General features: G+C 48.5%; 1 protein-coding gene across 5 annotated transcripts in view; it reads left to right on the plus strand.

The window, feature by feature from the left end:
* The first annotated feature begins 4,839 nt into the window (after positions 1-4,839).
* The window catches only part of tonsl (tonsoku-like, DNA repair protein), a 46,035-nt gene continuing 34,398 nt past the window's right edge, over positions 4,840-16,476 (plus strand). For 2 of the 5 annotated variants that reach the window (XM_078429653.1, XM_078429672.1), the window contains exons 1-7: positions 4,840-5,001; positions 5,641-5,736; positions 7,962-8,104; positions 11,103-11,286; positions 13,518-13,647; positions 14,797-14,968; positions 16,246-16,360. In XM_078429653.1, coding sequence (XP_078285779.1) covers positions 4,977-5,001; positions 5,641-5,736; positions 7,962-8,104; positions 11,103-11,286; positions 13,518-13,647; positions 14,797-14,968; positions 16,246-16,360 — 865 coding nt within the window. In that variant the 5' untranslated portion in view covers positions 4,840-4,976. Of the gene's footprint in view, positions 5,002-5,585; positions 5,737-7,961; positions 8,105-10,942; positions 11,287-13,517; positions 13,648-14,796; positions 14,969-16,245; positions 16,361-16,476 lie in introns of those variants that run through there. The other 3 variants (XM_078429636.1, XM_078429644.1, XM_078429663.1) reach the window with 2 other exon arrangements.

The following is a 16,476-nucleotide window of genomic DNA, read 5'->3' on the forward strand; positions in this document are numbered from 1 at the left end:
GAAGGTATTTATTTACAAAATGCTGGAGTAACTCAGCAGGTCAGGCAGCATCTCAGGAGAGAAGGAATGGGTGACGTTTCGGGTCGAGACCCTTCTTCAGACTGATGTCAGGGGGGGCGGGACAAAGGAAGGATATAGGTGGAGACAGGAAGATAGAGGGAGATCTGGGAAGGGGGAGGGGAAGAGAGGGACAGAGGAACTATCTAAAGTTGGAGAAGTCGATGTTCATACCACTGGGCTGCAAGCTGCCCAGGCGAAATATGAGGTGCTGTTCCTCCAATTTCCAGTGGGCCTTTGATCGCTAGAGCTCCACCTTCTGGACATCTCAGTTCAGTTCAATTTAGTTTGTTGTCACGTGTATCGAGGTACAGTGAAAAGCTTTTGTTGCATGCTAACCAGTCAACGGAAAGACAATACGTGATTACAATCGATCCATTTACAGTGTATAGATACATGATAGGGGAATAAAGTTTAGTGCAAGGTAACGCCAGCAAAGTCCAATCAAGGATATCTGAGGGTCACCAATGAGGTAGATAGTAGTTCAGCACTGCCCTCCAGTTGTGGTGGGATGATTCAGTTGCCTGATAACAGCTGGGAAGAAACTGTCCATGAATCTGGTGGAATGCGTCTTCACACATTTGTACCTTTTGCCTGACGGGTGAGAGAAGCTTAAACTTCTCAACCTTTTCTTCTCTCCTGACCGAGCTTTCAATCACAACTTCTCATATCTCTCTGTCCCGCCCACTCCCCTGACATCAGTCAGAAGAAGGGTCTTGACCCGAAACGTCACCCATTCCTTCTCTCCAGAGATGCTGCCTGTCCCGTTGAGTTACTCCAGCCTTTTTTGTCTACCTTTGATTTTTATACTAGTATCTGCAGTTCCTTCCTGCACATTTCCTCCTCATATCTATCATTTTGCAAAATATTCTGTGACCTTCGTGACACCCCTTGCGATCATTTTCCTCATTAGATAAAAGCAAGGTGCTTCTGTGCAGAGGATGAGGTGCTGACAACAATGGTTCTAAAGATACTTCAGGATTTCACCCATTTGACGAAGCTCAGTTTCTTGCTTTACAGCTGTTGGTTTCAGTTAATTTCTAGCCCACAGCCACTTCTGTCCTGGCCCTCATTAACAGATTACCCACAGAAATCCCCTGCCCCGTGGACTTTATTTAATGGAAGAAGCATCAGTTAAAATCTAGAGAGAGACAAAGAGGCTTAAAATCGAATTGCACTCTTTTCAAAATGCAGGTGAAATGTTAGAAGTGACATTTTTTTGGTAATATATGGGGTGCTTCAAGTTTACACATCATTACTTCACCAGGTGGAAAACCAAAATATGGAGGAGGAGAATTTTCAGAGGCAGCTGAACACTATTTTTGTACACAATTTTGCAGGAATCAGATTACATTATTGCTGAAGAAATGGGACGAGGGTTTAATAAAGCACTTATTTTAAGCTGGCCTACTCATCTGAACTTCCTTATTTAGGCTGAGTGAAAGGATTTACTTCTTTCTGAGAGCATTGTCCTTTCAGCTTCCTCACTATGGTAGTAGCTATTCACTATGGTCGCTATTCACTTTGCTTATTCTGTCCTGATGATGGCAGCACTGAATGAATGAATGAATGAATGAATGAATAAGTTTATTGGCCAAGTATGTGCACGGCGTGCCCTCCAGAGGGCGTTGCGTGGCAACAGTACGGGTCAGGGGCTGTGACCTCGCCTGCCGTGCAATCACTCTATACCGAAGCGTAGTACACAAAGGAGCGGGACGTCCTTCATTTTAGTAGGCAAACCCCGCCATTCGCTCTGTTCCTCGCTGTGTAATCAGTGTGGAGGAACAGTATGTGTGATGATAGCATTAAAATGCAGAAAATCTCATCTATCAACACATGTTTTTGTTATTTTTATCTTTAAATGTTTTCCCCCTGCTTAATTTCTCTGATTTTATTACTTCTTACTGTTTCTGCCCATTTCCCTCCCATCCTTCCTCCCCAGCCCCCTTTTGTGCAGTTTCCCTTGTATTGCTCAAACACACGTACTTGTACTACTCTGCACAAATTTAACTATATATATATATATATATATATATATATGAACGTATGTTTATATGTGTGTGTGTGTTTGTGTGTGAGAGGCAAGATAGAGGTAAATAGACCTCAAAGTTCCTTCTCGTGGATCAGAAGCAGCTTTGATTTAATGCAATGCTCTATTTCTCTCTTCATCTTATTTTTCACATGATGTACATAAACCATAAAGGCGATTTGACCTTTATGGTTTATGCATATGCATATTTATATATCTCTAGTTTCTTTCTTGTGATTTCCTCTAATTATTTGTTTAGCAACCTTTTTCTTATATATACATATAATAAGTCATGCACACACTTCTCAGCACGTGATCACTGTTCTCTCACATACATTTCATTAGGGCCTACCCATACACATTCGCAATCAGTAACATCAAACTTATTTCCAGAAATCCTAATATTGTGAATAAAATAACTATGAACACATGCCAAGATATTTTTTCATTCTATATTAGTGTAATAAAATGTAATGCATACATACAGAAGTGCTAGCTTTAGACATGAATAATGTACATTACTACCATCGTTTAGTTTTGAATCCAACATATAATTGAGGGGGTCGGTGCAACAAAGTGCTAACTCTCACTTTTGTGAATAATGAGTTACATGCGTTAACACGATCCTTACTCACTACACTACAACCTGCAAACATTTCATATTTAAATTCAACCGATACGTTGGTCAAATAACATAGGCACCTTTTTTTTTGTGGTTTTTCAAATGTGAATATCTCATAACGACACATTTGTGGGTTTTGCACCAACCCCCTTCCATTCTACATCATTCAAAAATGAACTTCATACTGGAAAGTACGGGTCAAAAATGAACTTCACAAACAAGGATAACACTTTATATTTCTGTCATTCATGGCAAGATTTACATCATTTTGTGTGCGAGATATACAGGGTTGCACTGTTTCGCATATTAGCTAACCAATGAAAAGATCAGGTCCTGATCTACCAGCTCTTCACCTTCCCCCCCCCTTGTCTGAAGAAGGGTCCCAATCTGAAACATCGCCCATCCTTTTTCTCCAGAGATGCAGCCTGACCCAGTGATTTACTCCACTACTGTGTCTATTTAAATTGGATTCATGCTTCTGTACCACGTCAGGCAGCATTGGTCATTTTAGTGGCTGTCAAGGGTTTTTAACTAATCAATTCACCAATTTAAATGTTCTTGGCTCTAAGTATAAAGTTAGTGACACTGACTTGGAGGTAGTCAGTAGCACTAAGTTCTTGGGGGTGCAGATCACAGACAGCCTGACCTGGTCCCTAAACACTGCAGCTCTAATCAATAGAGCCCAGCAGCGTTTGCACTTTCTGCGCCGGATGAGAAGAGCACACCTCCCCCATCCCATCCTCACCACTTTCTACAGGGGCACCATAGAGAGCATACTGACCAACTGCATCTCTGTCTGGTCTGGGGACTGCAAAGCCTCATACTGGAAGTCCGTGCAGAGAGTGGTGAGGACGGCTGAGAAAATCATCAGGATTTCACTTTCTTCCATCCAGGACATTGCTTGTCCAAGGCCAAAAATATCATTAAAGACCATCTCCATTATCATCTCCATCATGGACTGTTCACCCTGCTGCCCTCTGGTCAAAGGTACTGCAGCATACGGAGCAGAATAGCCAGGTTCTGCAATAGCTTCGTCCCCCGAGCCATCAGACTCTTGAATTCACAATGATCCGCTGTCATTATTTTATGTGCGAGTTACTTATTTATTTATTTTTCTTTAATCAATTTTTCTTATTTGGTGTTACGGAATTGCAACGGAATTTCATTCAAATATGCACTTGTCTGTATAGTTTTGAATGACAATAAACATATTCATTCATTCATATGTCTTTTCAATTATATTGTGGATACAGTAGAGTTCTATTGTTTGCCTAATCTCCTCTTCCATGACTTTTAAAAATGAAACAAAAAGAGATTCAGCTCATGGATGTGAAATTAAAATTAACAGAGAAAGCTAAGGAGAACACCTGATTTGATACAGACAAATCTTCAGTGCAAATATTCAATCAGTAACATCCAAAGTTTAAAGATCACGAAGCAGCAACCCTTCAAGAAATAGTTATAAATGTCAACTATCAACTCATCCAAGAAGGTGAACAAAAATAATTGTTTACAAACATTTTACATACGAATTAAGAAATCGCAGAGTTGTGAACGCATCCCAGTCTAGCACACAGAATCTGCTTACTGAAATGGCGCTGAAAGTTACCCTTGACCTACTACGGCTTTTAGAGTGGAGTGGTCTATCTCAAAGCTACTAGAGGAGCAAGATGGCCCACTCGACCCTAAACACCGTAGTACGTCATGACGCCATTTTAGTAGGCAGAAACATTTAAAAAGAAAAATAACAAAAATCTGTGAATTGATGGATGAGATATATTCTGCATTTTAATGGTATCATCACACATGCTGTCCCCCCCTACACTGCGAGAGGCATAGTAGCGAACGGCGGGTTTTGCCTACTAAAATGGCTCCGTTGCTTACTACACTTCAGTATAGGCGATTTCAACGGAGTGGTTCATCTTGTTCCTCTAGTATCTTTGGAGGGGGGAAGGGAGGGAGAGGGGGGGGAGTCTGTGCGCGCGGGGGGGGGGGGCCGGGCTTCCTCCAACCACCGACGCGCGCGCTGCCCGGGGGCGGGGCTTCCTCCAACCGCCGACCCGCGCGCTGCCCGGGGGCGGGGCTTCCGCCAACCGCCGACCCGCGCGCTGCCCGGGGGCGGGGCCGCGGCTCCAGTCCGTCCCACGGTCAAACCAATGGGAGCGGCGGAGACGGCGGAGCGCGGGCTCGGATCAACTGAGGCGCTCCCTCCCTCACTCTCTGGCGCTCCCTCACTCACTCTGTGGCTCGGGCTCCGCGCGGTCGAGGATGAGCGGAGAGCGGGAGATGAAACGTGAGTGTACCCGACGCGCACCCGCTCCCTCTCACAGTGCGGCGCTCCCTCAATACCGCCCGTCCCTCAGCGCTGCGCTCCCTCAAAGTGGGGCGCTCCCTCAATACCGCCGCCCCCCCCCCCCCCACAGTGAGGCGCTCCCTCAATACCGTGCCCTCCCACAGTGCGGCGCTCCCTCAATGCCGCCCATCCCACAGTGCGGCGCTCCCTCAATATCGACCCTCCCATAGTGCGGCGCTCCCTCAGTACCGCCCCTCCAACTGGGTCAGAGCACTGGGGAGGTGGGATTAACACGGACGGGTAGGTGCCCGTGGTAGGCATGGATGAGATGGGCTGAATGGCCTGTTTCCATGCTGTACCACTCTATGCAGGCAGTGGAGATGTGAGACATCAGGAGTGGGAAGGATTGGAAAGGAAGGAGCATGTATTCAGAGAGATGAATGGAGAGGGAGCATGGATTCAAAGGGACTCATGTCCCCTGTGGCCTAAACTTTCCAGATTGCCCGCCGTCATGGAGGAGGTCGGGTTGAATGGAATGTATTCTGTGGTTAGAGTGGTGGACTGGCTCTGTTTAGGTTGTGGGGAGCCAGCAGTACTTGATGGGCAGAGTGGTCTCCTCACAATGTGCCTGTGTTGCAGACCTGGAAAAAGCCAAGTTAAAGGCCCAGAGGAGCCACAATCTGAAGGAGGAGGCGAGTCTGTGCAACCAACTGGGCGAGGTGCTGGCAAAACAAGGTGGGTGCTGGAGACCAGGGGTTTGGGGGTGAGAGTGGCGTGGAGGGGGAAGGGCGATGGGGTATGAGTGTGGCGCACGGCAGGTGTGGGGGGAGGGCGAGAGTGGAACGCAGGGCAATGGGGTGACGGTGGGGAAGATTGAGGGTGGGGGTCATCTGGGGTTAACGACGGGGTGAGAGAGGTAATGGGCATGGTAGTCGATGAAGTAAGCAGCGATCGGCAACGGGCCAAGAGAGGGCAGGGCGATGACGTCACTGGGATGGGTGATTGGGTTAGATGGAGCAAGCGGCAGGGCCATGGGGCATGAGAGGGGGCAGGCAATGTGTGAGAGAGGAGGTGGGTTATAAAGGAGGATGATAGGGGGGTCAATAGGGTGATGAAGGGGGTGGGAGCTGATGGTTCATTGGTCTGGAGAGGGGTCTTGCGATGGTTGCACTGGGAGATAGAGGGGGCCCAGGCTGGGCTGTTTATGTGGGGATCTCGTGGGTTGTCCTGGTCTTGGCCCAGAATCTGCCAGAGTTATACAAGATAGAATCAGACCCTTCAGCCCAACTCACGTATGCTGTCCAAAGTGATTTCCTGAGCTTGCCTTGTTTGACAACATTTGGCTCCAATTCCTCTAAAATTCTTTCCAATCCATGCCTGTCCAATTGTCATTTAAACTCTGTAATTGTCCTAGAGCTGTACAGCACAGAAACAGACCCTTTGGCCCACCTGTCCATGCTGACCAAGCTGCCAAACTGAGCTAGTTCCATTTAGCCCATATCCCTCTATGCTGTCCATTTATTTGTGCAAATGTCTTTACATTTTTCTCCCTCACCTGAAACCTATGCCCTCTAGTTTTAGACTGGACTACTCTGGGAAAAAGACTGACCATCCGCCCTAGCTATGCCCCTCATGATTTTTTAAATGTCTATTAGGTCACCCCTCCACCTCCTTCAGAGAAAACACCCCCAGCCTTTCCAGTTTCTCCTTTTACTTAAGTCCTCCATGCAGGCAACATCCTTGTGAACCTTCTCTACACCCTCCCTCATTTGCTCACGTCCTTCCAGTAGCTGGGTGACCAGAACTGCACACAGTACTACAAAGGCTCCACCACGGTGCCACGTCCCTGCACCCATTCTGGGGATCAAAAGACTATTGTGACCCTGCGAGCAGAAGGTGTGCTTGGACTTAAGAAAAGAGGCTGAGTTGACTGAGAGAGGGCCTAAAGAAATTGATGACTTAAAAACAAACGTGAGAGGCCTGACAGTGCTTTCTTGGGTAGCTTACAACATTGTACAAAACAACACAACTATGAATATTGACTTCTCCAAATTTCAAGCAATGCCCTTATATTCCCCCCTTTCCCCTACCTGTCCATCACATTTCCCCCACCGTCCACCACACCTGTCATCCTGCTCTTTTCCCCTCCTCTATACATTCATCTCCCATTACTAAGTCCCCTATTTCCCTTTTATTCACCATCTTTCCACTCCAAACCACCCCCCTTTCCCTTCCACCCATATCTCGCCCCTCCCCCCGGCTTTACATTCCACTCCTCTCTTTATCTGACGCCCTTTTAGCTTCTCACCTTTATCCTACGTCCACCCATCTGTCAATCACTCATCTCACCTGTGTCCACAGATCATTTGCGAGGTATTGCAACCCTCTTTTCCATCTTCCTCCCCTCATCCCCACCCCTCTCACTCCCCCGCCCACCCACTCCATCAGACTGAAGAAGTGTACCGACCTGAAACGTCTGTCCATCCCCCTACACTGGGTTCCTCCACTGAGCCACTGAGTTCCTTCAGAATCTTTTATGGAACCGCACAGCATAGGAACCTGCCCTTCGACCCACAATATCTGTGCCAAACATGCCTGATTAAATTAATCTCCTCTGCCTGCACATGGTCCATATCTTTCCTGGGGTTTAGAAGGATGAGGGGGGGTCTCATTGAAACCTACTGGATAACGAATGGACGTGGAAAGGATGTTTCCAGTAGTGGGAGTTTCCAAGACCAGAGGGCACAGCCTCAGAATAAAAGGACGTAACTTCAGAATGGACATGAGGAGGAATTTCTTTCGCCAGGGTTGGTGACTGTGGAAATCATTGCCACTGATACCTGTGGACGATAACAGGACTCATTCCTGCTATAAGAATATAATTACCTTTGAGCAGACAGATTGCATGACCCTGCTGTCTCCACTTCCCTCCTGCTCCGTAACCCGTTCCCTCTCACCAGGTCAGTTCCAGAAGGCCATTGAGGAGCACCGGCAGGAGCTACAGCTGTCAGAAGTGCTGAACGATGTGATTGGCTGTGCGGTTGCCAACCGGAAGATCGGAGAGTGCCTTGCGGAGATGGGGAGCTACCCGGCTGCACTGGAGGTACGAGGGTGGAGGGAATGCCATATGTCACGGACGTTCTGGGGGAAAGGGTCTGCAGCAAAGAAGGAAAGCGCTGGGAAAATCACCAACACACCGGGGCAGCGGCTGTGGAGAGCACTGATGGACCTTTCAATACAATACAATACAATATATCTTTATTGTCATTGTACCCAGGGGTACAACGAGATTGGGAATGCGCCTCCCATACGATGCAATAATTTAAGTAATTTAGACAGCAGCAACCCAACGAAACGAAACAGTTGTAACAGTTTTGGACAGGGTAAAGTGCAAGTTGATCTATGCGTTGTGGCCATCCGGCTCAGCAGGACCGGTTCATAGCAGCTATGGCCCTGGGAATGAAGCTGTTCCTGAGTCTGGAGGTGCGGGCGTAGAAGGCCTTGTATCGTCTGCCCGGTGGAAGGAGTTCGAACAGACTGTTGCAGGGGTGTGAAGAGTCTTTGTGGATGCTGGTGGCTTTTCTGAGGCATCGTGTGTTGTAGATGCCCTCCAAGTCTGGTAGCTGTGTTCCGATGGCCCTCTGATCTCTATGGACTACCCGCTGTAGAGCTTTCCTTTCTGCCTCCGTGCAGCTGAGGTACCACACAGGGATGCCATGCGTTAGGATGCTCTCTATGGTGCAGCGGTAGAAGGTCGTCAGCAGCTGTTGGGGTAGACCAGACTTTTTCAGTGTTCTTAAGTAGAACAGTCTTTGTTGTGCCTTCTTGACTAGCGCAGCAGTGTTAGTGGACCATGTTAGGTCCTCCGAAATGTGAGTGCCCAGAAACTTGAAGCTGGACACTCTCTCCACACTGTCCCCGTTGATAGAGATCGGGGCATATTCCCCGTTATGTGACCTACGGAAGTTGATGATCAGCTCCTTGGTCTTGGTGGTATTTAGGGACAGGTTGTTATCCGAGCACCAGTCCGCCAGGTTCTGAACCTCCACTCTATAGTTTGTTTCATCCCCGTTGGTGATCAGCCCGATCACCGTTGTGTCATCTGCAAACTTGACAATGGTGTTGGTGTCGAATGCAGGAACACAGTCGTGTGTGAAGAGGGAGTAGAGCATGGGGCTCAGAACACAGCCCTGTGGTGTGCCGGTACTCAGGGTGATAGTGGAGGACAGGTGCGGGCCCATTCTCACTGCCTGCGGCCGTTCCAGCAGGAAGTCCAGGATCCAGTCACATAATGACGAGCTGAGGCCTAGCTGGTGGAGTTTGGTGATTAGCTTGGTGGGGATGACCGTGTTGAAGGCGGAGCCATAGTCTATGAATAGCATCCTCACGTATGTGCCCTGTCTCTCTAGGTGAGTCAGGACAGTGTGAAGAGCCAGAGAGATGGCGTCCTCTGTGGATCTATTTGCCCTGTATGCAAATTGATGTGGGTCCAGTGAGTCAGGGATGCTGGATTTGATGTGTGAGAGGACCAGCCTCTCAAAGCACTTCATGACTATCGGCGTTAGGGCAACCGGGCGGTAGTCGTTCAGGTTGGAGATCTTTGCTTTTTTCGGCACCGGAACTATGATAGCCGACTTCAGGCACTTGGGGACCATAGCCAGAGATAATGACAGGTTAAAGATCCTGGTGAATACCTCAGCCAGCTGTTCAGCACAGTCCTTCAGTACCCTTCCTTGAACTCCATCCGGTCCTGCAGCCTTGCGTGTGTTGACCCTTTGCAGAGCGCGTTGTACCTCCTGTGTGCTCAGTTGCAAGACCTGTCCCACCGCCTCGGCTGGGGTTCTTTCACTCAAGGTGGTTTTGCCAGTTTCAAAGCGGGCAAAGAAGGTGTTAAGCTCGTTGGTCAGTGCCATATCGCTGAGGGGGCAGGCAGGGCTGCTCTTGTAGCCAGTGATGTCCCTGACACCCTGCCACATGCTTCTGGTGTCCGTGGTGTTGAAGTGGTCTTCCACCCGTTGCCTATGGGTGTCTTTGGCCCTTTTAATACCTTTGTTCAGGTGTGATCTGGCAACACTGTATGCTGAAGTGTCACCAGATTTAAAGGCAATGTTGCGTGCCCTCAGCAGGTTCTGTACCTCCTTGTTCATCCAGGGTTTCCGGTTTGGGAACATCTTTATCTCCTTGTCCTCCGTGACATTCTCCACACAGCAGTTGATGTAGGAGAGCACAGTGGATGTGTACTCCTCCAAGTCTACCTCTGAACCGTAGGTGGCCTGTTGTGCAAACAGGTCCCAGTCGGTGCGATCAAAGCAGTCCTGGAGTTGTAGGGTGGCGTCCTCGGGCCATATTTTGACCGTCTTTATTGTGGGTTTGGTCTTGCGGATGAGGGGTTTGTATGCGGGCAGTAGAAACAGTGAGAGGTGATCGGATTGTCCCAGGGGTGGGCAGGGGAGAGCTCTGTAGGCGTCCTTTACATTGGTGTACACCTTATCCAGTGTGTTTGAGCCCCTGGTAGGGCACTGCACATGCTGATGGAATTTGTGGAGCGAGGCTCGTAGGTCGACCTGATTGAAGTCCCCTCAACAATGAAGGCACCGTTGGGGTGGGCATCCTGCTGCTTACTGATGGCCGAGTGTAGCTGTGCTAGTGCTAGGTTAGCATTAGCCTGTGGGGGAATGTATACAGCCATGATGATGACCACCGTAAACCCCCGCGGCAGATAGAATGGCCTACATTTGAGCAGTAAGTACTCCAGGTCTGGGGAGCAGTAGCTCTCTATTGCGGAGTGGTTGGTGCACCAGTCATTGTTGATGTAGATGCAGAGCCCACCGCCCATCCAGGTACATGGATAGGAAAGGTGTAGAGGGATATGTGTGCAATAAATGTTTTGTGAACAGCCAAAGCCCATTGCGCTATAATTTTAGGCATGTGCCCCATGTAGGCTCCCCCGTCAGTAGAAGTTCCAATTCGATTGCACTGCCCCTTCAGCCGCTGAAGGGAGGGAGCAGAGGGTGGAATATCTGCTCAAACGATGGTGCTGGCGTTTGGTGTGGCACTGTGGCCGCTGACAGCATGCGTGAGATCTCCTCTCTTCGCCACAGCACCAGCGCAAGCACCTACAGTTGGCCCGTTCTGTGGCCAATCACGTAGAGGAACAGCGAGCCTGGGCGACCATTGGCCGGACCTACCTCTTCAGCAATGAAACCAACCAGTCAAGTGAGTCGCTGCAGGAGGCAGAGAATGCTTTCCGGAAAAGCATGGCTATTGTCGAGAACAAATTGCAAGGTATTGGCGTTGTTTAATTATTGCCACGTGTACCGAGATACTGTGTAAAGCTTTTGATTTGTGCTACTCAGTCAAATCATAGTCACATAGACCCTGAATAAGTGTCCCGACCCGAAATGCGGTCTGTCCATTCCCTTCACAGCTGCTGCTTGACCCACTGAGTGACTCCAGCACTTTATGTTTTGCTCAAAATACATGAGTACAGTCAAGCCGCACACACGTACAACGGTGCAAAGATAAAAATACCAGAGTGCAAAATTGTGTTACGGCGTTATAGTATTACAGTTGCAGAGAAATAGTTCAAGGTCTACAATGATGTAGATTGGAAGATCAGGAGTACACCTTAGCATATGGGAGGACCGTTCTGATAACGCAGGAAAGAAGCAGTCCCTGAACGTGGTGGTACGTGCTTTAAAGCTTTTGTATCTTCTGCCCGATAGGAGAAGGGGGAATGACCGGGTCCTTGTTTATGTTGGCTGTTTTCCTGAGGAGGCACGAAGTGTAGATAGAGTCTATGATAGAGTCTGTGTGATGGACTGGGCTACATCCACAACTCTGCAATTTCTTGTGGTCTTGATAGATAATGCCAAACCATGTGTGATAAGATACTTTCTATGGTGCATCTGTAGAAGTTGGTAGAGTTGTTAGAAACATGGTGAACTTCCTTAGGTTTCTGAGGAAGTAGAGGCATTGTTGTGCTTTCTCGGCTGTAGATTCAATGTGGTTGCACCAGGATAAATTGTTGATGATATTGATGCTGAGGAGCCTGAAGCCCCCAACCATCCCTCCTCGCCACCATTGATGTAGACTGGGGTGTGAACTCCGCCCTACACCCTGAAGTCAATAACTAGCTCCTCCCTCTTGCTGACATACTGAATTGGCGAGCGAGCCGTGCACAGAGTCGGGGAGGCGACAGGGACACACTGTAGTGAGGGCAGTACCAAGGAATTGATCAAGTAGGTGGGTGTACCTCGATCGATTTCCCCCGATGACTACAGTCTCCCTATTGATTCATAATATCTTCCCTAATGGCCACACCTGCCTCTCTTGAGATCAGATGCTGGAGTCAAATGCTGACCCCACTCTCTAGCGCCGTGATTAATCTTGGGATCAACTGCGTGCCCGTCGCAAGGACACTTGCAGAACACGTTGTGTCCCTTCAGCTCACCTTCCTCGTTCCTGTTTGTCCAATGTCCTTAACTGAAAGGGGGCCAAACGTGGGCAGGTAGTACTAGCATAGATGGGGCATCTTGGTTGTCATGTGTGTTGGGCTGAAGGGCCTGTTTCCGTGCTGTGCAACTCTGACCATTTTGTGGTGTTCTTGATCTCTGTAAAACTTACCCCAAGCTTCTTGCTGCATCTTATTCCCAAAATGCCAGCGTGAGGCCCAACACAAACTGGAGATGCAGCACCTCGTACTCTGAGACACAAGGTGCTGGAATCTTGAGCAAAACACGAAATGTGCTGATGTAACTCAGCGGGTCAGGCAACATTTCAGGTCTGGACTCTTTCATGTCATAATGTGCCTCATAGTTTTTCAACCCAACAGCAAGATTTGTCCAGTTTCAGGTAACCCACACCCCCAGTGCTCCCCTCTCTGTCTGATCCCCCTCCAGCCTTCCCATTTTATTTCCTATCTGATACCCCACCCTCTAATCCCCCATCACCCATTTTCTTAGAACAGTACGGGATTAAAACATGATATTTGGCCCACAATTTCTATGCCGAACACATTGCCAAGACCATCTCTTGTCTTTCTGGGCATAATCCATATCCCAGCTTCAAGACATCAAGGTGACTAAAACTCACCACAATACTCCAAATGCAACCTCACCAATGTTGACGATTGTAACACAACATCCCAATTTTTATACTCAATAGTTTGACTGATGAAGGCCAATGTACTGAAAGCATTCCTAACTTTTGGTTCATTGGCCTTCATCAGTCAGGGTATTGGCATTTAGTCTGTGCTTTTAGAGGAGGTCACACCGTGACAGCAAATGCAGTAGATGAGGTTAGAGGACGTTGCCTGGTGAGACCATCCTGCACCCTCTCCAAAGCTTACAAGTTCCTCTTTGTGTCACAGCTAATGTGGACTGACCAAAGCTTTAGGCATCTGCATCGTGACATCCCGACTGTAATGTTGGTTACCTCGACCTCTGAGGGCAAGAATGCCGTCCGCACTCCTTACCACCTGTCCATCTGTGTTGCACTTGTTCTCTCTCCGATAGACAAGGTCTCCCAGCATGAGCTAAGCGAGATGCGAGCCAGGCTCTACCTCAACTTGGGCTTCCTCTTCAACATCACGAAGGACCCACTCAGATGCGACCGCTACATCCGTAAGAGCATCTATATCGCCGAGTAAGTTGTGGGCATGGACCCTGCGGCGCGGTGAACGCCATCCCTCCCGCTGCTCACTTGCAGCTCACTGAGTTTGTTCGAGCTAGCCACGTCTGACCATCTATACCTCTGTCGAGTCCCTTCACCTCTCCCCAGCAGGATTACCATTCTGGCTCCCATGGTGGTTTACGGAGAACTGGGCAGGTTGGACGGCATATGTGGAGAAGCAGGGTCAATGTCTCCACGGTGACTTTTCATCACAACCGTTTACCTGCCGGACCAACTGCAAAGTCTCCAAGGATCAGTAACATCTGGCAGAAATGAGTTTAACTTGGCATAATAATCGGCACAGACGTGGTAGGCCGAAAGCACTGTTCCTGTACTGTTCTATGAGTTACCCAGCTTATCCCTGGCACAGAGCACTGTCGGAGATTGACTGGGTAACTCATAGAAAAATACAGCACAGGAACAGGCCCTTAGGCCCACCTTGTCCATGCTGACCAAGTTAGCATGCTGGGCTAGTCCTATTTCCCTGCATTATGGCCCATATCCCTCTGAACCGTTCCTATCCATGTATCTGTCTAAATGTCTTAAAAATCAGAATTGTATCCATTTCTACAGCTTCCACTGGTAGCTCATTTCAGATATGGATTACCCTTTGAGTGAAAAAGATGCCATAAGATCCCTCTTAAATCACTTCCTTCTCACCTTAAGCCTATGTCCTCTAGTTTTAAAATCTTCTACCCTGGGGAAAAAGTGAGGTTGACTTTATCCATGTCCCTTATGATTTTGTACACCTCAATAAGATCACCCCTACGCTTGAAAGAAAAAAAGTCCCAGCCTCTCCCTATAACTCGAGCCCACAAGCCCAGGCAACATCCTGATGCATCTCTTCTGCCCCCTTTCCAACTGATGGCATCCTTCCAGTAGCTGGGCGACCAGAACTGCACACAGTACTGCAAGTGTGGTCTCACCAACAGGTGCATCATGATGTCCCAACTGTGAAAATCATTCTCTTTCCCACTGAAGACAAAAGCATGCCAAAGACCGCCTTCATCACCCTGTCCACCTATTTCTGGTATTGGTTTTGTTTCCAGCCCAGATAATGTTGGGTTATGGCACAGAAAGACCATTCCCGTTGCTGTTAAATATGCTGGTGTTGTCCTCCAGGCAGAACAAATTGTATGAGGATCTATACCGGGCCAACTTCAACCTGGGCAGCATCCACTGTCGCAATGGTGAGTACACCAGGGCCATGCGCTGCTTCGAAGCAGCCAAGGAGTGCGCCAAGAAGATGAAGGAAAAGTTGATGGAGAGCGAGTGTTTCAGCAGCATCGGGCAGGTGAGTGAAATTCAAGAGTGTTTAATCTGTACCGTCAACACAACTTGCAGCAGCGTAAAGGTCTGTAAACACAGTGCTCATGGGTAACACGATAAACAAAAAGAAAGTTCATTAAATAAAAAATATATATATTAAGCAAAACCAAATCCTAGTCTGACCAAGATAGTTTGTGGCTTAGTTGGTGTTTGTAGTTTTTAAGAGCCTGGTGGTTGTTGGGAAAAACCTAGCCCAGAACCTGGATGTCACAATTTTCAGACCTTTTTCCTGGTGGCATCAATGATCACGAATGGCCTACTCCTGCACCTATTGTCTATTGTCTATCATAAGACATTGGAGCAGAATTCGGCCATTCAGCCCATCGAGTCTACTCCGCCATTCAATCCTGGGCGATCTATTTTGCCGCTTTACCCCATTTCCTGCCTTCTCCCCGTAACCTTTTGCATGGTCAGTGTGGTGTGGGAGAGAGGCACGGCGGACTGCCAGTACCACCTACACTCTGGACACGAGGCTTGCCGTTACATTATACAATCCGAATACTGCAGCCCAGCACTGACCAACCAGTCACAGGCTACTTATTACAAACCCTCCCGTAATCCCTGCTCCTGTCTCCCGCTGCTCCTCACATTTTCTGGCCAGGATAATCTCCTTTCTGCTTTACCAAATTTAGCCTAGGTCCTTCCTTAGGCGACAGACTTGTAAGGCGACATGAACCTTTTCCCTGAGACTGGATGTAAGAGTTGCCAGACTTTGGTGCCATTTTCAAAGTCCAGTTCAGTCCACGTGTTTGGTCTTCTATAGCAGAGCCGATCCAGGGGAGCTCCAGGCTGCTGCAGGGTTTCCAACTATCATCTGTCTGAAACCGTCCAGCGAGCCATCGTCTTTGTCATCGCCCCGCTACCTTCAGCCTGTGCCCCGGGTTGCCTCGCGTGGCCGACCTTGAGGGCATGGAAGGTAAAACCCCGGTTCACACTCTTACAGGCCTTTGCTTTCATGACCTCTGTCGCCGACTCCCTCCATCCTCCTCTCTGGTTCTCACACAGAGGGTGGTGTATGCCTGGATCATGTTCCAGGGTCGGTGTGGATGCAGATATGATAGCGGTATTGGAGACCATTGCATATACACATGGATATGGAGGGATATGGATCATGTGCTGGCAGAGAACATTAGATTAACCTGGCATCATGTTTGAACATGGGCATTGTGGGCTGAATGGCCTATTCCTGTGCTACACTGTTCTATGAATTATCCAGCCTATCCTGTCTCTCCCCTGTGCCAGGCTTTGCTGACCCTTGGAGATTTCGTGGCTGCCAAGCGCTCACTGAGGAAGGCGTTTAAGCTGGGATCTCAGCACCAGTCGGATCACGACATTGTGAGGAGGAATCTCAAGAATGGTGAGTGGCTCCCTGCTTGGGTGTCAAAGTGAGGGGAGAAGGGCGGTGTTGAGGGGATTGGAGTTCTTCAACTGCAGCAGTGAGACGGCTCCATGGAAGGAGTGGTACTGAGGGAG

This window comes from Rhinoraja longicauda, chromosome 2 (genome assembly GCF_053455715.1).
Source record: "Rhinoraja longicauda isolate Sanriku21f chromosome 2, sRhiLon1.1, whole genome shotgun sequence".
Taxonomy (NCBI): Eukaryota; Metazoa; Chordata; class Chondrichthyes; order Rajiformes; family Arhynchobatidae; genus Rhinoraja; species Rhinoraja longicauda.